Below are 21,976 nucleotides of genomic sequence, written 5' to 3'. Positions count from 1 at the left end.
GCACGTGTGATGTAGTCATGAAGACTGCTGTTGGCCGGTTATTCCTGTTCTCCTTGAGCTGTAAATTCACGCCTACATTTCCCTCCGTTGGGTTCGCTGCCTCCGCGTGCGTGTGCATCGCACACATTCCCGGAGCTTAGGCGGGACCTTGGAGCCAAGCCCGAGAGCGCGCCACGTACCGGGTATTGTCATCCTCAAGACATGTCTTTCCGAAACCCGGGAACAGGTGTAAAGGAGCGAAGTTACTTGCCTAGACGCAGAGCCAATCCAAGGTAGATTTAAAGTTAACGTTTTGTTTTAAATAACTTTTCTAGAGTTTGTGAGGGTGTTGGACTTTGGCCCCTGGGACCATGCAGTGCACTCGGTGCACAGGCGGGCCTTCTGCATTTGAAAGTGCTTATCAAAGAGGAAAAAAGCAGAAGCAGGGAATTCAGACTCTCAGACTCACGGTAAAGTGCAGTGGTAGGAATGGGTGGCGGTAAAAGGTGATGGGGAAGTCTTGGAGCTCGAAGCATTCCTTCAGCCTGGCTGGTGAAAATGTGACATTCGTTTGTTCTGTTTGTTTCTCCGGAACCCGTAGGGTGATAGCTATGAATTAGAATGAGAACTTGAAAACACATGGCTTTGCTTTTCTTTCTAGGTACTTCGAATTAGGGAATAAACAAATCATTGTTTACCGTTCCTATCTAATCCTCTTTTTTAAAAATTCTCACCCAATGACATCTTCATTGATTTTTTTTTAGAGAGAGGGGAAGGAAGAGAGGGAGAAACATGAATCATTTGCCTCCCAAACATGCCCCATGGGAACTAAACCTGAAACCTAGGTATGTGCCTTGACAGGGAATCAAACCCGAGACCTTTTGGCATGCGGGACAACGCTCCAACCAGCTGAGCCACACTGGCCAGGGCTGTCATCTAATCCTTATGTCATAGAATTATTTCATATTGAATTGCTGATTCCTTGACTTTCAGTCTGTTCTCTTGATTTCCATTTGTAGACTCTCTTTCACACAGCCTTAAAACTTCTGCTCTTTGTCTTTTCTGAATTTTAAATTCCTGACTGTTTCTCTTTCCTTTACCTGCTGGGCAGTCTTCAGCTTCCCAAACTTTTGTGTGACCTGCCATTTCAGTGGTGTAAACCCTGAAGCCAGATAGTTCAGCTCTTGAATTGGTAACTTTTTACAGTAGTAACCACAGTGGTTGTCTCTTGGTGAATGCTGCAGTCACAAACAATCAGAAGGCTGCTCTGTTTTCTGTGGCCATAGTTGGAGACAGTCTTCTGAAGCTGATGTCACGTCACTCAGGGACTAAGTGCTGGTGGTTTGTAGGTGGGGTGGAAAGCACAGTTGTAATGAGGCGCTACAGTTTGTTGTAATAGTGATGGTAATTGAGGTACTCTTCTCCCTGTGCCTAACTGTACACAGCATATAGTAGATGTACAGGAAATATTTGGTAGTTGAATGAGTGAATGGAAAACAGTATGAAGAAAGGGAAAAATTCTAATGCATATACTAAATTGTTTCATTCCTCTTTCTATGTTAAAAAAAAAAAAAGCCAAAAAAATATGTTTCAGATTCCTGTTGAAAATATGTGGTTGAGGTGAGTATCTGTAAAGGGTGTTACTTGCTGGAGCCGCTCTGAGATCAGATTGTGTGATTATGTGATGTTATAGCCACCTGCAGCCTGGGAGCAGCCCATGGTGCTCCGGGAGGTGAAGCTTCACCGATTTTACTTCAGCCTTCTCCGCCTAGGCCCGTGGTCGGCAAACTGCAGCTCGCGAGCCACATGCGGCTATTTGGCCCCTTGAGTGTGTGGCCCTTCCTAAGCCTTAGGAGTGCCCTAATTAAGTTAATAACAATGTACCTACCTTTATAGTTTAAGTTTAAAAAATTTGACTCTCAAAAGAAATTTCAATCGTTGTACTGTTGATATTTGGCTCTGTTGACTAATGAGTTTGCCAACCACTGGCCTAGGCTAACTGAGAAGTTAGATTGGTAGTCAGTATTTTTGCAATAATAGACCTATAGCTCTTGGTGATTGCCAGTAACATTGACTGCGACTGTCCATCTTCTTGTCCCTTATATTGGGGGTGGGAGAGGAGACTTAACCCTCTCTGAGGTGCTTCTCCAGCTGCTCTTCATGCTACACCTCTCTCTCGTCCTTCCTTGAACTGCCTGTGTTACTGCCAAGGACAAGGAATTCATCAGCACAGACCTGGGGTATGGAACAGGAGACCTTACTTTGCAACTAAATCTAGCTTCTGCTTACAGAGGCAGAGCTGCCTCAAACAGATTGTCAAACTGCAGCAGGAAGGCCGGGGAGGGTTGGGGGGCAGGAGGTAGGGGGGTAAGAGATCAACTAAAGGACTTGTATGCATGCATATAAGCATAACCAGTGGACATAAGACATTGGGGGATAGGGGAGGCTAGGGGACTGTCTAGGGCGGGGGGATAAAATGGACACATATGTAATACCCTTTGTAATACTTTAAGCAATAAAAATAAATAAATAAATCTAGCTTCTGCTTAACTTATAATGTCAATATGATTGCTAGAGGAGTGTAGGAGAGAATATAATGCAAAGCTCTAACAACGATTTTATCTTTCTTACCCAAAAGTAAAAGAGGAGAGGCCTGGCTCTTGACCTGATGTCTTGTGGGGGAGGGGGTGTCAGTTATCCCAGTATAAGATAAGAAAAGGAGGCTGATATAGAAAAGAGATAGTAAGCTTCGGTGTATGTTTGTACTTTGGTGGGGTCTGTACTTTCTGAAAAGGTAACAACCATATGGAGGGGAGGGCATTAATTTGAGTACATTATAAAAGGAGGCCAAGGAATGTGAAATGATGAACGTGTATAGAACCAAGTACAGGTGAGGCAGTGAAGTCCATCATTCCATTCTCTCAAATGCTGACTTTATGCTTTATGTATATAGCAGTACCTCATTTGTCTACTACTGTTAGGGAATAAGATATTATGTGCAAAAAAAACTTTAACTATACTTTTTGTGGAAAAAAATTTACAGTGTATTATGTGCTTTGTTTGCTTTTTAAACAGTATAGTTTAACCTTTGTTTTGTTGACTCAAGGTCATTCCTGGCACCCATTACTCAGAGTAATGGAGTGGGGCTTTGAGGTGATTGAAATATGCAGGTTGTTAACCCTGTCTGCTTTTTGAATTCTTGAATCTGCCTTTTATAGTCGATCTGCCTCTTCTTTCAGAGGTGGGAAAGCTGTGCTTTTGCTGTTGTTAGTGTCCCTGCTGCCCTCTTTTTAATTTGCAGTTTCTGATCTGTGGAGTAGCAACCCAGATAACTGCCTCCTGCAATTGAATGTAAAACAGCTAAATAGGCTTCATGAGGGTCTGCAGCCTCTTCCCTGTTGATGGGTGAACTTTGGCTGCCCAAAAACCTTTTACTTATTTCTTGTTTCCTATCCTTGGTTTAGATCAGGAGTGGGGGACTGGGTCTGGCCCTGCCAAGGCATTAGGGGTGAGTTAATTAAATGTTTGACCAGTTGCAAAATAGCAGGATAATTTTTAAATTGATCATTTTGTATGGCCCATGAATGATATCATAAATATCCAAATGGCCCTAGGCAGAAAAAAGGTTCCCCACCCCTGGTTTAGGTAGTGAACTTGCACTATGTATAGGTGCATTTATGTTCCTGTTGTCCTTTCTGTAGAAAAAAAAAAAATGTGCAAGTACTAGTGTTGGTTCTTGTTTCAGAAAGCATAGCCAATACCACTTGAAAGTCTGGGTCCAGCCCTGTCTTGTATCACTCATGGACAGTGTCTTGGACCATCTCCAGTGTTCCTGGAGCATTTCCAGCTCATCTTTACTCCCAGTCCCACCAGTCCCAGTATCCAGGTTGACAGTAGTATTGCCTTAAAAGCTGGTAGCAGGGTATGCAGAAGGCAGCAATTTAGAATTGAGTGTATAAAATTGGTATACATAACTGCTATTTCTGCATTTTTTTTTACTGTACTGTATGTCTGGATTCATTTTGGGACTTGGTTTCCCTATGTCTGTAAAAAGAGGCCATCTATAAACCAAAGAGATGAAGAAATTCTTCAGCAGAGACCATAAAGGTCTCTCCTCCTTGCTCTTTACTCCTTTTATTCAACAAGCTTTTACTGAGTACCTCTCATGTGCCCTGCACTGGGCTAGCTTACTTGGAAGTACAAAGAGAGTAAAACATATCTCCTGTCCTTAAGGAACTCAACAATAGTAGAGCTAGGCAAACCAAAAAGGTGCGAGTGTGTGTGTGTGTGTGTGTATTTATATGTGTGTATTCGAGAGATTATGGCTAAAGCCACTAAGCCATAATTCAGAGACCTGCTTGAGGTTGTTTCTAAAGTGATTTGTGGCCTGTCAGCTTGACACCCTTCTAGAACATAAGGTTAAAAAATATGAAGTGTTATTGTTGCATAAAGTTTATATACCTTTCCAAGAACTGTAATGAACTGAACAGTTAAGATGGAAAACATGAAAATCTAAGGGAAAATGTTCTATTAACTGAAATTTGATATTTCCACACTACATAGGAATTGCATCCCGCAGTAAGCCTTCAGTAGTTATACACTAATAACAGAGCAGTGAAATACCTGAAACTTAGAAGGTTCATTATTCTGGGCCCATTTGAAACAGAATGCAAATTCTTAGGCATTTCCAGAGTTTCTAGATCAGTGAACACTGCCTGTGTTGGTTTTTAAGAACCGATTTCACTAGCAGTATGAGCTAAAAACATTTTTTTCTTTTCCATTTTCAAGGAAGAGGGTTAGAGGGTTGCCCTAAATCAAGGTTTAAATGGGACAGGTTGCAGGCATTGAGTTTTTTTTCAAAGAGCGAACAGGCACCATTGCCTATTTCATTTTCACTCTCACATCCAGGAGGAAAGGCTACCTTAATGCTTCATAATGCCCAGTGAGTATTTCAAGTTGGCTTCCTTCACAGGGAACGGTTAGAGGATTTCACCTAAAGGATTCTGAGTTTACAGAGATGAATACATGTTTAAGTAGAAGTGAAAGCAGGGAGGAACTGCTAGCACTCAGAACAATTTGGACTCTGTGGACATTAGATTTTCTATGCCTGTAATTCACTCTTTTGTTGTTAATCTTCACCTGAGGATATTTTTCCATGGATTTTTAGAGAGTGGGATGGAGAAAGAGACACACAGATAAAGAGAAACATCGATGTAAGAGATACACATCGGTTGGTTGCCTCCTGTGCCCTGAACAGTGCCAGGGATCGAGCCTGCAATCTAGGTAGGTGCTCTTGACTGGAATCGAACCTGAGATCCTTCCATCTGCAGGCTGTCGCTCTATCCACTGACCCATACTGGCTAAGGCTTAAGTTATTCTTAGGGCTTAAGAGCTTAAGGACATGCAAAGCCTGTCATCTTTAAAACACAGCTAATTTTCCAAACTGAAGAATATAGTGAAAGGCATTCTTTCAACATTTTTTTGTGAAATAGAGTAAGTTCATGCTTCCCATCTGTTTCACTTAGATTGAATGTGGTGGAATGGAACTTTGTAGAGGAGAGAAACAGGTTGTTCAGATGAGTGACAGAACCAGTCTACTGCTTCACATAGTACCCACTCTGAACATGCCTGCTCGCTTACAGTCTTAGCTGCTCCTCAAATTGAGGAAAGGATTTGGTTCAGGGATGTAAGACTACTTGAACTCAGTAATGCAACAAGTGTATTTAGCCCCTGACTACCCCAGAAGACTATGATCAGTGAGGGATATTTTCTTTGTAATTCTTTCTCCTCTCAGGAAGTCATCTTTGAGTTGTTATGGTAATAATGACTAACAAGCAATTACTATGGGTTGTCCAGGCACTAATTTTAGCACAATGCATGTGGTAATGTCATTTGTTTTTAACAACTCTGTGAGTTAAGTAACAGTGTTCTTATTTTATTTTTCATTATGAGAGGCAGGCCCAGAATGGTTAGACATTAAATCACTTTCACAAGTCCCGCAGTAGGGGATACAGCAGGCATTCAGGCCAGGCATTCTGAATAGGAGCACATTCCCTTAATCCCTCTGCTACAGCTGAGTTTATAGTTAAAATAAGGAGGTGAATTTAGAAGCCATTTCTAAAATGGAGAATTAGCTGGGAAAGGAAAACTATATGCAGATACCGATTAATGTTATTATTTGGTATATAAGTTGTATTAGGTGAAGACTACCATTTGACGCTGAAAAAGAGGTATGATATGCTGTAGTGGTGGGCAGCTGGTGGCAGTGCAGGGTGGGCTGGCTTCCTGGAGATACTTGGGGTTTGTTCAGGTGATAAACGATGCCATTTGGTATTGGAGGTTTTGACTTCCTGGATAGTAGCACACAGTGCTAAGTGGAAAAGTTTCTGAAAGCTCTTGCTTTTACTTACAATAACTGCTACTAACCATCAGGAGAGACTACTTTATTTCTAGGGGGCTGCTGCTGATAATATAGCACAGTGCTCTAATGTCACTACCAGTTACAAAACAAAAGGGCAATATATCAGACTTAGCCCAGGTGAAAGTGTGTTTCTAATTTTTTTCATTACAGGGTTGTGATTTTTGCTTTTATTTATGTTTTGGCTGAAGTATAAAGGTTAGGCTTTATAAACTGGGCATGTGTAGTTGTGTGAGTTTATGTGTAAGGCTAGCCTTAATTGCTCTAATATATGTAAATGGTTTAGTGATCCAGTTGAGAATCTGTTTTTTTCTTGTTACCTTTAAGAGTCCTTAATTATGTATCTTCCTAAATATCTACAGTGACAAAGCAAAATGGCATTACTTTCATAATGAGTTTACTATTCTATAAGGCAGTGGTTCTCAACCTTCTGGCCCTTGAAATACAGTTCCTCATGTTGTGACCCAACCATAAAATTATTTTCGTTGCTACTTCATAACTGTAATTTTTCTACTGTTATGAATCGTAATGTAAATATCTGATATGCAGGATGGTCTTAGCCGACCCCTGTGAAAGGGTCGTTCGACCCCCAAAGGGGTCGCGACCCACAGGTTGAGAACTGCTGCTATAAGGCATTAATAGTAATTTACAGATATGACCTAACAATTCATTCAATCTTTATTTAATAGTGAATTTAATGTTTTCCCTCTCCCTGAGCAAATTGTTTTTTGTCACATAATCTATTTCCCTATGTCCCCTACCCCCATATTATTAAGGTCCCCAAAATAGTTGATATGGACAGAATATATGTGAGAATGTTGGATTTTACAAACTACCCTAAAATTTAGTGGCTTAAGACCATGATTTATTCCTTATAATAATGTAGGACAGCTGCCCACATGGTATAGGCTGGGGTCACATGTGTGGCTGTATTCAAATAGCATTTTAACTGGAACTATAATGCCCTTGGTGGTTGCACTTCTGTGTCTGGCACCTCAGCTGGGGTGGCCAGAAGAGCTAGGGGCTGCCAGGCATTCCTCTCCCTATAAGTCTCTTATCATTCAAGAGTCTGGCCTAAGCTGCTTTATATAGTGGTTCGGTCCCAAGTGGAAGCTGCTAGGTCTCTTACGGCCTAAGCCCAGAACCGACACAGTTACTTCCACAGCATTCTATTGGTCAAAGCAAGTTACAAAGCTAGCTCAGATTCAGGGGAAGATTCCACCACTTGATGGCAGAAGTTGTTTGTTGGTGTCTGTCTTCAAAGACAATCAAAAACTCAATTAAATTCAGGTCTTACCTCTCATGCTCACTAAACCTTCAGAGGTTTGCTGAAATCAAAAATTACCAAAGAAATTTGTAAAACGGCCCTTGTAATTTCTACTTAGAATCTAGGGCAGGGAGCTTGTGTGAGTAGACATGATCATATATTAGTTTATATAATAAATTCCACCCCCTTTGCCACATTGCCTTTGTCAATTGCCCTCTCGTTGAATTGTTCATACTGATCGTTTTCCTTATGGTACTTGACACTTTTAAGGTATGTTATGCTCCATTTATGTGGTAAGAACTTGATTTGACCATCGAATTGGAAACAAACAAAAAGGTTATTACTGAAGCTTTCACTTTTAGTTAATCTGAGCAAAGGTTTGGATTTCTTCTCTGTGACCTTAGGAGAAGTAGTGTGAGGTGTCACTTGACCAGAGGGAGACTCAAGGGACATTGCTACAAATGAGGATCGGAATCTCGCTGGTAGCTTGGGAGCGCCCATGGTAAGGTAGTGTATTGGGCCAGTTGTTCTCATGTTCCTCTGCAGCCACACACATTGAATTTTATCACACGATGACTTAGGGACCTCTGCACCGATGTGTTTTTCTATATATATTTCTCCAGACTCTTGAACAAAGGACTTTATACTAGGACCTTACTTCTGTATTATCTATCACTCTTCTCCCAAACATCTTAACAGTCCTAAGTTTATCATCCATGTAGGATTATGTGTGTGTGTGTGTGTGTGTGTGTGTGTGTAGAGAATGAAAGTAAATAGAGCCTCCATAGGAAGCCTCATTTGGGTGATGGAACCGAGAGTGAAACCAGGGTTCTGTAGGAAAATTCCTTATCAAGGTCTACCTTCCAGAACTCGAATCTGGGAGTTTATGCCAACTTTTAGTGTGAGGACTACCGTTTGCACTGCCTCTTTTCTATTTAACATTTTTTGAGTATGTTATTACCTTGAGTTTATTTATTCTTTGAGGTGGGCTCTGTTCCACATAACAGAAACATTAAGATAAATGACCATACTATAACTGGGCAGTGTTACACTGTTAGAGGCATTTAGAAGAGGAGTGAGGGCATGAAATAGAGCTGGGAATGCAGGTGAAGTTTTCATGAATAATTTGGAATATACCCAGTGATAATTGCTTTAATTTCTTAAATATTTGAAATGGGATCTTAGAAACCCAGTTTGTAGACTGTATAGTATGCTGCTATCTCAAAGAAGATAATATACCATGGAAAGCCTGTCTTGGGCACCCTCCCTCTCAAGGATACAGGAGTAAAATATACCATCATTAAAAGATGGAATTAGCCGAAACCGGTTTGGCTCAGTGGATAGAGCGTCGGCCTGCGGACTGAAGGGTCCCAGATTCGATTCCGGTCAAGGGCATGTACCTGGGTTGCGGGCATATCCCCAGTGGGAGATGTGCAGGAGGCAGCTGATCGATGTTTCTCTTTCATCGATGTTTCTAACTCTCTATCTCTCTCCCTTCCTCTCTGTAAAAAATCAATAAAATATATTTTTTAAAAAAAAGATGGAATTAATCCATATCATACATTTTTTCTGGAAGAGGAGTCTTGCAAACTCAAACTTTTTCTTTTTTTGGTTAATCCTCACCCAAGGATATTTTTCCATTGATTTTTAGGGAAAATAGAAGAGAGAGGGAAAGACAGAGAGAAATATCGATGTGAGAGAAATACATTGATTGGTTGCCTCCTGCACATGCCCCAACCAGAGCCCGGGCTAGGGGGGAGCCTACAACCAAGGTACATGCCCTTAACCAGAATTGAACCTGGGACCCTTTGGTCCACAAGCCAACGCTCTATCCACTGAGCCAAACCAACTAGGGCAGAATCACAAACTTTTGTAGAAATCCACTATAATCTCCACACTGTCGATTTCTTAAATATTTTTGTGTTCTCTGAAATGTCAGTAGCAATAGTGAAGGTAGAAAAGTAGATTGCCAATAAAAAAGGAGGACAGCTGATTATGGATAGCCAACGCCAGTTGATACACACTCATTTAGGTTGAAGCTGAGAAGAGAGTGTGCCTAGCCATGTAGATTGGCTGAAGTCATGTAGGGTAGGGCTTTAATGTCTTGCTAAGGAATTTGTGGAAATCAAACGTGGTATGTGATTAGAAATCTGGTTTTGCTGCATTATCTAGTCTGGATTGGAGAACCTGGTGGCCCAGAAGGCTGTTCTTTCAGTGATCAAGTAGAAGGTGATAAGCACTAAGTTAAATTGGCGGCTGTGGGGATGAAGGACAGTGCCAAATTGTGTGTGATCTTATTCTACCCGGATCTGATGACATCTCAGCATGAAAACTTCCTTAATCTCTTTTTTTAAACCTGCCCTACCTGCTAATCTGCAGTGGTAAATAGTGAAATAATCTGACAGTTGAACTCTTCAGTTCACTTGCTAGAAATGTCTATCCCAGTAGAATGGATGAATTGTTTGCAGCCCTGAATTGATGAATGTATTCTTCTAAGGCCTTTTCCAAAGGTTAATAGGTTGCAGAACTTAAAAGCACACACTCAGATTGCAGAATTAGACAGTTTGTTTTGTATGAGTTTTGAAGCTGCTAGAACTTTCTATATTGGTAATTTTTAAAAAACACCTCAGTATTCTTAACCATTATTCTAAATGTTTACATATGATATGTTTATATAGCATGAGGGAATTTCTATTACTATAAATGAAATGAGCAGCATCATTAGAAGTTTATAGGTTAACCAGACTTTAGTTCTGAAGAATGTTTTATGGCAAGTGAAGGCTGTTGAACTGACACCTTTTCTAAAACTGTACCAGGGCTGTAGGGAGTTGCAGCTGGAGGTGCTGAGGAAGCGATTGCTGACACAGTGAGGTTTCCATGTTCCCTTTCATCACTGTAGCCTGAAATGTGTACTGTTGGACAAATAACTGAAGAAGTTGTGTGGTTCAGGTCGTGTTGGGACTAGCAAAAGTCTGCAACCTGTTCTCCTAGCATTGCTGTTATCAGTAATCACAGGGAACTGTTTTACTGAATGTCACACCAAATTTGATAACTCACAATTATATTTTGGATGCACTTGAATTGCCTTTGTTTCAGCTAATAGTGTTACATACTCCCTGGGAAATGATGATGGTGAAACAAAACAGGTGGCTGGAGATAATTAGAACTTGAATTTGACTCTGGTTTTTCTACTTCTTGAAAACTAACATGAAAAGAGTACTTGGTTAATCACTAAGAAGACGCTGCATGTCAGCAGGCTCACCTCGAAGTGGTTCTTAGAACACACTTGCTCGAGTAGACTGTTGGGGGGTATGTTTCACCTGTTATTAGGGGAACAGTCAGTCTCCAGTTGAGGTGGATGTGTTTCAGGCGGAATCATTTGCCCTATCTTTTGTATTGGTTTTATTTCTTCGGTTAATGGTTTACGTTGTTAAATGAATTGGAGAGTGAGGGGACATCCTGTTATCTTCTTGTCATCTTTGTCTTAGCCCAATGCTGGGCTGTGTGTAAGCACACGGAGAGCAAGCTTGTGCATGATTTCAAATGGCCCTGTGAGGTAGAAAGCAACCTGTCAGCTTGCAAATGAGACTGGATTGTATGCTCTTGACACCCTTACACAGATCTTGTATCTGGAGTATTTTAGCTTGAGAATTGACTGAATGTGGTTGGCCCCAACTGCAAGTAGCACTTCTTTATGTTTGTGGCATCAGTGTTTTTGTTACGTGCTTGCCCAGTCCAGACTGAATCGTGTTGCTATAGTACCAGGTTTCATCAGTGTTCCAGTCATATTTTACTCATAGCCAGATGGTATAGGGATATGTTTTTCCTTTGCTTGTCCAGATTTGATTATCCATATTTTACAGAGATTTTAATTTTGAAAAATAATTAGTGGAAGGCTGATTAAGTAGAGATATGTGTTTGGGTGTTGAATGTAAGTACATGATCAGCAGATATGACACGTATCATATGACAGATATTACTGCTGGGAACTTGGATTCGGAGGAGTTATTAGTCTCCTCTGTACTCTCATTGACATTTTTAGGAGTTCCTGTCTTACAGTGTGTCATAAAACTTATCTTCAGAGAAGAGAAGAACTGGAAAGCTACCAAATATTGGTGGTTTGTATATTCAAAACTCCTTTATGGATTTTGAAAGGTAAAAATGAAAGTTAAGTTATACAATTCTTTTTTGTTGTTGTTGTTAATCCTCACCTGAGGATATTCTTTCTATTGATTCCTACAAAGAGTGGGAGGGATGGAGGGAAAGAGAACAATAGAGAGAAACATCGATGTGAGAATTGGTTGCCTACCTCACACACCCCAACTGGGTGGGAGCGAACCTGCAATCAACCCTTGACTAGGAATCAAACCCCAAGACCCTTTGATTCGAGGGCTGATACTCTACCATGAGCCACACTGGCCAGGGCAGATTTACTCAATTCTTAATGTTTTACTTTCGGTGTGCTTTTCCTCATTGTTTTGGTATTTAGGAATTTGTAGCTGTCCAAATGGCTCCTAGATGGCTCTGCATCTTATAAAACAGGAGGATTTGATTTTAAATTTTAATTATACCTAGTCCTTACCTACTAAGTTTTTCCCCAGACTAGTTAATTTTAAATTATTAGGTCTTCTCAAGCATATGATTAACAAGGCGTAATGTATTTGAGGCTTGCAAAAGTTTCAGGGGGAAGGACAGGATTTCTGATTGAATTTTGCTTTATACTTGGGCTTGCAGGAATTGTGGGAGGTGCTTCAGTGAAGAAATGGACCAGTATGTATAATCATGGAGTCTCCTTGCTAACCATCACCACCTGCTCTCCCTGATACGTGAGAGAGAGTGGGTCTGGGGAGAAGGAAAGAGGTCAACATGAAGCTGAAGCAGCGAGTCGTGTTGTTAGCAATTCTCCTTGTCATCTTTATCTTCACCAAAGTTTTCCTGATTGACAACTTAGATTCATCGGCTGCCAACCGGGAGGACCAGAGGGCTTTTCACCGAATGATAGCTGGCTTGCGGGTGGAGCTGGCATCCAAGCTGGACCACACCTTGCAGTCTCCCTGGGAGATTGCAGCCCAGTGGGTGGTTCCCCGGGAAGTGTATCCTGACGAGACACCAGAGCTGGGGGCAATCATGCATGCCATGGCCACCAAAAAAATCATTAAAGCTGATGTGGGTTACAAAGGGACACAGCTGAAAGCCTTACTGATACTTGAAGGAGGACAGAAAGTTGTCTTCAAACCTAAGCGGTAAGTCTTCATCTTAGAAGTTATATGTGCTAGTTGGTTGATGCGTGTAATTTGGGATTGTGTAAGAGGGGTCATCTCCTTCTCTTGGTTTTCTCTTCAGTAAAATGAGAGGGATAGACTGGAAGATCACTCTGAAGTCTTTTCTAGGCCTTAATGTTCTGTGAGTCTTCGAGTAGGGGAAATTTTAGGAACATGAATTGGTTCCATATAAGACAATTTTTTTTTACAGTTAGAGCTGTCCTTCTAAATTTATCAAATATCTACTATGTTCCAGATGTTAGAGATACAAACTGAGTTAGTTGGGAAATAAGCCACTTGTCACCAAAACTGTGCAGTTAGAGACTAGATAACTACATGTTTTAGAGAAGGAGTTACCCAGAGCTGGAGTGGGTTTGGGATCAATGACTAAAGTCCCTCTTAGCGCTGAAGCTATAATTCTTTCACCTGGGTTTTGTTCTTGCTTTAATTTTAATGAATAGACTTTTTTCCAATCCTCATCCGAGGACATTTTCCCATTGATTTTTAGAAAGAGAGGGATGGGGAGAGACAAAGAAAAACATTGATGTGAGAGAGACCTATTGACCCTTCAGTCCAAGGGCTGACGCTCTCCAAGCATGTCAAACTCGTGGCATAACTCATTTATAAATTCAGCCCACTGGCCGAGAGTTTGACATGCTTACAACCACTGTGCCAAGCTGGCTAGGGCTATACGTCTTTTTTTTTCCCAAAAAGCAGTTTTATGTTTACAGAAAAATCGAGGGTGAAGTACAGAGAGCTCCTATGTATTCCCTCTCCCCAGTTTCTCATATTATTATCTTCTATTTGTGTAGTACATTTGTTATAATTGATAAACCAATATTATTTTATTAACTACTACCCACACTTTACATTAAGGTTCACTTTGTGTTTTATATTCTGTGGGTTTTGATAAACATATAATGACAAGTATTCACCATTACAGTATCATACAGAATAGCTCACCTGCCCTAAACATTCCCTGTGTTCCACCTATTCACCCCTCTCTCCCCCTCTCCTTCCACTCTCTCTCCCTCTCCCTAGCCCCTGACAACCACTGATCTTTTTACTGTCTTCATATAGTTGGAATCAGACCTTTTGTAGCCTTTTCAGATTGGCTTCTCTCACTTAGCAGTATGCATTTAAGGTTTCTCTGTCTTTTTTAAAAATATATTTTTTATTGATTTCAGAGAGGAAGGGAGAGGGAGAGAGAGAGAGAAACATTAATGATGAGAGAGAATCACCGATTGGCTGCCCCCCCCCCTCCCGCAAGCCCCTTATCAGGGATCCAGCCTGAAACCCCAGGCACATGCCCCACCCAGGAATCTAACCGTGACCACCTGGTTTATAGATGGATGCTCAACCACTAAGCCACACTAGCTGGGCTCTCTGTGTCTTTTTGTGGCTTGATAGCTCATTTCTTTTTATTGCTGAATAATATTCCATTGTCTGTATGTACTACAGTTTGTTTATTCATTTCACCTACTGAAGGACATTGTAGTGCTTCCAAGTTTTGGCAAAGTTATGAATAAAGCTGCTATAAACATTTATGTGTAGGTTTTTGTGTAGTTGTAAGTTTTTAGCTCATTTGGGTAAATACCAAGGAGCACAATTGCTGGATCATATGGTAAGAATATATTTAATTTTGTAAGAAACTGTCTTCCAAAGTGTCTATACCATTTTACATGCCCACCAGCAATGAATGAGATTTCTGTTGCCCCACATCATCCTCACCAGCATTTGGTATCTGTGTTTTGGATTTTGGCTATTCTCTTAGGTGTACAGTGATATCTCAGTGCTCCTTTTACCTGCATTAAGCAGAAAACTGGGCCATTTTAGTTACCTTGGTCTAAACTTGAACTGAAGGGTGGACTGTATGTTGTTAAACAGCGGCACCTTTGGACTTCTGTAAGGATTTACAGAGATAATTTGTGTGTCAGTTCTGTAGTATAATTAATTTTTTGAAAAATTTTCTGCGAATATATGAATTTGAAATAGGTTAACATGGTAATTCATACTCATTTGCCAGGAATTAGTAAAGGGTGAATTTTCTCAAAGTTTGTAATATCTAAAATTTTCTGTGTACTAACCTTTTTCCCCACTTCTCGAAGGAGCTTTTGAAAGAATTAAAACACATACTTTTGCCGAAACCGGTTTGGCTCAGTGGATAGAGCGTCGGCCTGCGGACTGAGAGGTCCCAGGTTCGATTCCGGTCAAGGGCATGTACCTGGGTTGCGGGCATATCCCCAGTAGGAGATGTGCAGGAGGCAGCTGATCGATGATTCTCTCTCATTGATGTTTCTAACTCTCTATCTCTCTCCCTTCCTCTCTGTAAAAAATCAATAAAATATATATTTTAAAAAAAAACAAAAAAACACATACTTTGGGTCTCTTGCTGGAGTAGGAGAAGAAATACGAGGCAATGATGTACAAAACTCAACTGTGAGCAGAGTTGTTCGCCTTGTGCCTTCATTACCCAACTCTCAGTAGATAATAGGCAGCCAGAGAACTTATATATTGGGATCCCAGAAATTGAAGGGATCTGCATTTACCTGGAACTGGGAAGCATGATTTATGGAAGGTGTGGAAATTAGGAAAGTTAAAAAATGCAATAGACTTTTGGAGAACACAAGTCTGATTGGCAGGTAATAAGGAAGAGTATAGTTTCCATTGAATGCACACTGTTTGCCAGGCATTGCACCAACTACATTTGTATCTGTTAATGTCTCTAACCTTCATCACAACTGTGGGCAGTCATAGTACTTATTTCCAGAGTAACTAACTTGACAGGGTCACCCTGCAGCAATGAATTGAGTTGGCGTTTGGATCTGTTGGAGTGTGAGCAGCTGGTGTTGTGCTGCACATGTAATTCTCTTGTTTGCCTTCCTGTAAGTGTGATGACATGGCACACCCATCATCAAAAATCACTAGCTTAGTTTTGAAATGTGGTCTTTGACCTCTTGGTTTTGTAGCCTGAGCGATAAGCAAATAGATGAGTCATGGGCATTTTGTGTTTAAATAAGAGGATATCCTCTCCACACCCACTGTTTGTATACCAGATAATTGAGGATGAGATGGGACAGCAAGAAGTGTAGAAGTCAGGTTGTCCTGGTAGTGGACAGTATTCGTACCAGTCTAGGTGCTTTACAGGTACACCTGGGTGTTTAGATGAGGTATAAGTGGAGGGAGAGGACCCTGGCTGGTGACTAGGGGAGGAGGTCTCAGATAAATGCATAAACTAACCTTAGTCACTATTGCTTCATCTCATATCTCTTACAACCTTCTCATTACCTTCCTCTTCCAGACCATGCCGAACACTTTTATTCTTCCCCCAATGCCATATTACCCCTGTGCTGCTCAGCTTCCAAACTTCCAGGGACTTCCCATTACTCACCAGACCAAACCAGTGTCCACAGCCTAATGGTCATGACCCTCAGTCTAGTTCTCCTCTCTGCACCCAACTTTTTATTTCTGTTGGACTGGTCCCCTTCTCACCACCACCTCCTGAAGAGCCTGTGTCCACCCCCAGCTCCAGGGGACTGTTCTCTCCACCTAGCAAGCTCTATGGGCTCCTGCAGTGGAGATAGTGCTGAGTCCCTGCACACACTGACCTGTGCTGACTCTACCTGGCACTGTCGCAGACTGGGAAGGTGGCTGTACAGTTAAGTGCTCGTAAAAATTGACTCCAGTCCTGAAGCACCTAGCACATTGCTACTGTGACCCTAGGGACTTCAGAGGCTATTTAGTCCCCATGTAAGTGCAAATTAATGTCCTTGGTCAGACTCTAATGTCCTTCACCAGAGGGTAGGAGTGATTTATTGGCCGTTACTGTATGAATTTTGCTGCTGTGTCAGGGACTTAAGATGGATCACTGTGCTGAGAGGAGGAGCTGGGTCCTCACTGCTAATGGAGACTTGCCCCTTTCTGCACAGCCCTTTGTGGTGCCGGCTTTGCTGGAACCTGCTTGTCCATGTCCTGCTCTCAGAGGTGGGGGATGGAAGATAGATGATATGTAGGACCACAGTGACGCTTTTATTTACACATTTTGTCTTACATTGTAAAAGTGATTTTTTTTTTCAATGTAGCTGTTTCCATTCGGAAGTAAATTGGTTATCACAGGTACATACTGTAGTTACAGTGAGGACAAGATGGCAGGGGCTGGGAAGTGGGTAGAAGTGAGGGAGTGGTCTTAGGAAGTACTGAAGGGGACCCTGGAGCTCAGCTTATCCAGCTGCTCATTTCATGGGGGCCAAAAATGAGACCCAGAGTTCTGATGCCACATTTCACATACCTGAAACATGAGCTAAGGGTTCGGGCTTTCTGACTCCGGTAAAGCTCTTTCTTTCTGATTCCTAGTCCTTTCCCTCCCCGCCTTCTCCAGCCCATTTGCAGAGTTCCCGGGTTCCTCTGGTCTTACCTTTCCCTTGGGACAGCCTCTGATTCACTGAGAGGAATAGGCTGCTCATCACCACATGTGTTCCTGTGGCTCCACTGGAGTCAGAAATGAAGTATCCAAGGACTGCCCCCCAGTGTTACCGCAGCCTCCAGCTGAAGTGGGGAGAGAGGTGCTTGAAGTGACAGCTTGGCTGCAGTTCTATTTTAAAATGGAGACTTTTAATTTGGAGGGAGCCAGGTAGCCTAAACAATGCTTTGACACTAGAAACAAACAAAAAAAAAATGCATTTGAGTATATTGACACCGCTAAGGAGAAGCTGGTGTCCAGCCGGGTGCTGATGCATGGCTGTCTTCTACAATAAGTGTTTCATCACTTTGCCTTGATGAATGTGTTTCGTGGACATGCTTTCACTTTATATTCCACAGTCATTTATGTTGAAGGTCATGCCTTTTCTAGTACCATTTCCCACTTCCCCACATTCTTGTCAGCTTTGGAGATCCATGTGTCCTCACTGGAGCAACTCTACTTCAATCTCAGTTTATTTCTAGTTGACAGTTCCCTATACAGTTAATAGGTCTCCTTTTGAAACAGGGAATGTAGGTGAACAGTAGAGGTCATAGGTGAATTAAGTGTCTTTTTCTTCTCAATTAACAGGTTTAAATTGTATCTATTTTTATGATTAGTGGAGAGAAATATGCCAGTTTTCATTATCCTGTGTTTTTGTCATGCATATGATGTAGAATGGTGTTTGAGGTGACACAGATCTTAGAAATTGCCTCCTAGTCAAGCCCCTAGTGTTGTCGATAAGGAATCTAAGGCCCAGAGAAAAGGGTTTTGCTCATTTACTCACGCAGGCAGTTCTTACTCCAGTCCAGTGTTTCTTCTGCTCTATCATCATACACATAAAGAGAAACAGACCAGCTCTTTTCAAATGCACCTTTGCCTACTTATTACCAGAAACAGGTGTCTCAGGACCATTTCCCAAGAAATTTAAACTTCTGTCACAAGCCTTTAGCGGTAGCCATTCTGGTAAACAACTATAGACCTTACCACTGTTGTGGAGATACGAAGATGGTCCTTGCCCTCCAGAAAATTACCTTGTAGTTTGAAAGTCTTTTCGATGGGGTAAAATAACATCTTCCGTGTTTTATTCATAGAATGATTGCTGCGGTAGAGAGGGAACACTGGTTTCTTCTCCACTTCATCCTCACCCTGTCCACCATTGACTCGTGTCATCCACGATCATCTCAGGGTTGACAGGGAAGGTGTTGTGGAGCAGAACCAGGCTTGCGGAAGTTTCTGTGCACTGCCCCTTGTGCTGGCACCTGTGGTACTGATGTGTTCATGTCTCCATCTGTGCTTCCCATTCTCTCTGCAGGTATAACCGAGACTATGTGGTAGAAGGCGAACCCTATGCTGGTTATGACAGACACAATGCAGAGGTGGCAGCCTTTCACTTGGACAGGTATGTGTGTAGTCACAGTGATTTACTTGCATTGTTTCCTTTCAAAAACATCGTGGAAGGAGAGGGTATGTGGATTTCCCCCTCACCCGCATAAAGGCTCTGACTTTAATAACTTGGACTTGTTACCTACTTTGGAGAGCTGATTGACTGATTCCATGAAATGTGTATGAGTCCATCATAATTCAGGTGGTCCTAGGAATACCAAAATACATTTTTCTTTTTTTCCATATAGTTTTATTGATTTCAGAGAGGAAGGGAGAGGGAGAGAGAGATAGAAACATCAATAATGACAGAGAATCATTGATCGGCTGCCTCCTGCAGGCCCCCTACTGGGGATCAAGCCTGCAAGCCAGGCATGTGCCTGACCAGGAATTGAACTGTGACTTCCTGGTTCATAGGTTGATGCTTAACCACTGAGATACACCAACCGGGCCCAAAGTACATTAACTCCTGGCTTTTTTGGGTTATTTCATTCTGGTCTTCCTTTGTCATTATCATGAAATGAAGATGTTACTGGTAAATAAAATGGCAGGATGAAAACCAAGGTTTGAATTCAGATCTCTAAATTGAACTGGTCGTTTATTGAGCCTGGCAACACTATTTGTTTGTTTTTTTTGTTTTTTGGGTTTTTTTTAATATATTTTATTGATTTTTTACAGAGAAGAAGGGAGAGAGATAGAGAGTTAGAAACATCGATGAGAGAAACATCGATCAGCTGCCTCCTGCACATCTCCTACTGGGGATGTGCCCGCAACCCAGGTACATGCCCTTGACCAGAATCGAACCCGGGACCCTTCAGTCCGCAGGCCGACGCTCTATCCACTGAGTCAAACCGGCTTCGGCTATTTGTTTGTTTTTTAAGTAGACCTAAACTAATACCAAAAAAGTAGACCTTTTTTGGCCTAAAGTAATACTGACTCATCCCCATTTGCTAGAAACATAGAGCATGACGTATATAATGAATGTTATTGTCCTTTATATAAAACTAGAGGCCCAGTGCACAAAATTTGTGCACTGGGGAGGGGGGGTCCCTCAGCCTGGCCTGTGCCCTCTCGCAGTCCAAGACCCCTCGAGGGATGTCTGACTGCTGGCTTAGGCCTGATCCCCAGGATCCCTCACTCTTTACCACCTGCTTGCTGCTCCTTACCTCTCGGCTCACTGCTCCTTAGCGCTGCCATGAAGCCAGCCATGAGCCCGGCTTCTGGCTGAGTGGCACTCCCCCTCTGGGAGAATTCACTGACCACCAGGGGGCAGACGCTCCTGCGTTGAGCGTCTGCCCCCTGGTGGTCAGTGTGCATGATAGCGACTGGTCGTTCTGGTCATTTTGCCGTAACAGTTGCTTAGGCTTTTATTATATAGATATGCACAGCTCCAATAACCCCAATAATTCCAAAGGAAAAAATAATAGACATGAATTCTGTATGTATAAATTAGCTAGGGAAATTAACATTTTTCAGCAGTAACCTTGTGAGTGAACTGTCTAGTATCTTAGTTGCTCTTCTGATCAGCTCATTCATCAGGCACGTGGACAGACTTGTAAAGAAATATTCACAATGTTTTTTAAATGTAGCTGGAAGAAAATTAAGGTAAATTTTTGTCTTTTTTTGGATTAAGAAGGATATTCTAAGAATAAGAGTGATAGTCTTTAAAAAATCACACTCAACTAAATAAAAAAATTAACTCACACGTCAAGAAACATCAAACAAAATTTAAATGCAAACAAGCCAGAGGAAAATACTTGAATCTAATGTAATCTAAGCATTAATAGCCTTATAATATATAAATATTTATGCAAATCTATACATATACTCAAATTCTAGTAGAAAATGGTCTAAGGACACAGTTGATGGAATAGAAATTATTGCTTGCTAATGAATATGGGGTAGGGAGCTCATCCTTATCAGTAATACAAAAAGTCCAGTTAAACAATGGAATGCTATTTCCTACTGCTGAAAATAGCAGAAATGAAAAAAAACCAAACCCTTCATTGGCAGGAATCTGTTGAGATTCAGATGATGCCTCTGGCATTAATCGGTTCAATCTTTCAAGAACTCTAGCCTTATGTGTCAAAAAACTTAATATTCATACCCTTTGATGCAAATATCTAAGGTGTTTCTAGAAAGGACCGTGGAGAAATAATTAGAAATTCAAAGATACATATACCACAATCTTAGCTGTAGCTGGTAGCAATCTAAAAAACATCTAATGCCATGAAAAGGTTAAAATGTTTTGTTCACAATCCCATGAATTTTCACTGCTTCTTTTAAGAACTAATGGGAAAGAGTTAGGTAAATCCTACTCATCACTTGATGGAATACCAGAATTAGTCTTTCCAAGACCTCATTTGTTTCCCAGAATTAGTCTTTCCAAGACCTCATTTGTTTCCCAATTTTCTTCATCCCCAAACCCCTCCCTGTTTCCCTATTGATGGACACCAGCAGTGCGTGAAGGTCATTTTCCCACATCCATACCAATACTTTATATTATCCAACATAGCAGTTTTTGTTCATCTAACATATGTAAAGTGGTATTTTGTAATTCCCCAATTATTGGCAAAATTTAGTATCTCCTTATCTTTTCACAGCACATCACCCACTTAATTATTACTTTTGATATTAATTAAATATGATGATGTTTCCATTTATGACTTGTGCTTTGGGAGGTCCTTCTCTACCTCCAAATCTGAAAAATATTCTGTAGCCAGTCACCCGACCCCTTTTGTTAACTGCCACCTCTGTGACTTGGCTGCTCGGCACTAAGCTGGCTGCTGTTCTTTGGCCTGATAGTGGCCACTGGGAGAAAACATATTTTCCACTTTTTCTCCAGTCCATGGCTCCTGACACTTTTCTACTCTGGGGTGCTGTTTCTTCATTTCATTAGGATTTGACCACTTTCTCTGGCCTCAGGAGGTTCTCTCTGTTTTTATGTTATTTTGACAAATCTGTTGATCTCTGCTTTTGTGGCTTTTCTAAGATTCAGTTTAGGACAAAGTCAGTCAGAAGCCCTGAACAATGGACTTTTATTGCATAGCCACTTAAAAAAATTTTTTATTTTAAAAATTTGGGGGTGATATTAGTTAATAAGATATTTGTCAAGTGTGTAGTTCTGTAATACATCATCTGTATATTATTGCATTCTGTGCTCACCATTTGAAGTCAGGACTCTTTATCACCATACCGTTGACCCCCTTTGA

General features: G+C 41.3%; 1 protein-coding gene across 6 annotated transcripts in view; it reads left to right on the top strand.

Moving 5' to 3' along the window:
* The window catches only part of FAM20B (FAM20B glycosaminoglycan xylosylkinase), a 36,035-nt gene that overhangs the window by 1,196 nt on the left and 12,863 nt on the right, over positions 1 to 21,976 (top strand). For 3 of the 6 annotated variants that reach the window (XM_036344445.1, XM_036344440.1, XM_036344444.1), the window contains exons 2-3: positions 12,399 to 12,907; positions 18,697 to 18,783. In XM_036344445.1, the coding sequence (XP_036200338.1) occupies positions 12,531 to 12,907; positions 18,697 to 18,783 (464 nt within the window). In that variant the 5' untranslated portion in view covers positions 12,399 to 12,530. Of the gene's footprint in view, positions 1 to 134; positions 273 to 1,908; positions 2,220 to 12,398; positions 12,908 to 18,696; positions 18,784 to 21,976 lie in introns of those variants that run through there. The other 3 variants (XM_036344442.1, XM_036344443.1, XM_036344446.1) reach the window with 3 other exon arrangements.

This window comes from Myotis myotis, unplaced genomic scaffold (genome assembly GCF_014108235.1).
Source record: "Myotis myotis isolate mMyoMyo1 unplaced genomic scaffold, mMyoMyo1.p scaffold_m19_p_18, whole genome shotgun sequence".
NCBI lineage: Eukaryota > Metazoa > Chordata > Mammalia > Chiroptera > Vespertilionidae > Myotis > Myotis myotis.
This window is presented reverse-complemented; position numbering and strand designations above follow the sequence as displayed.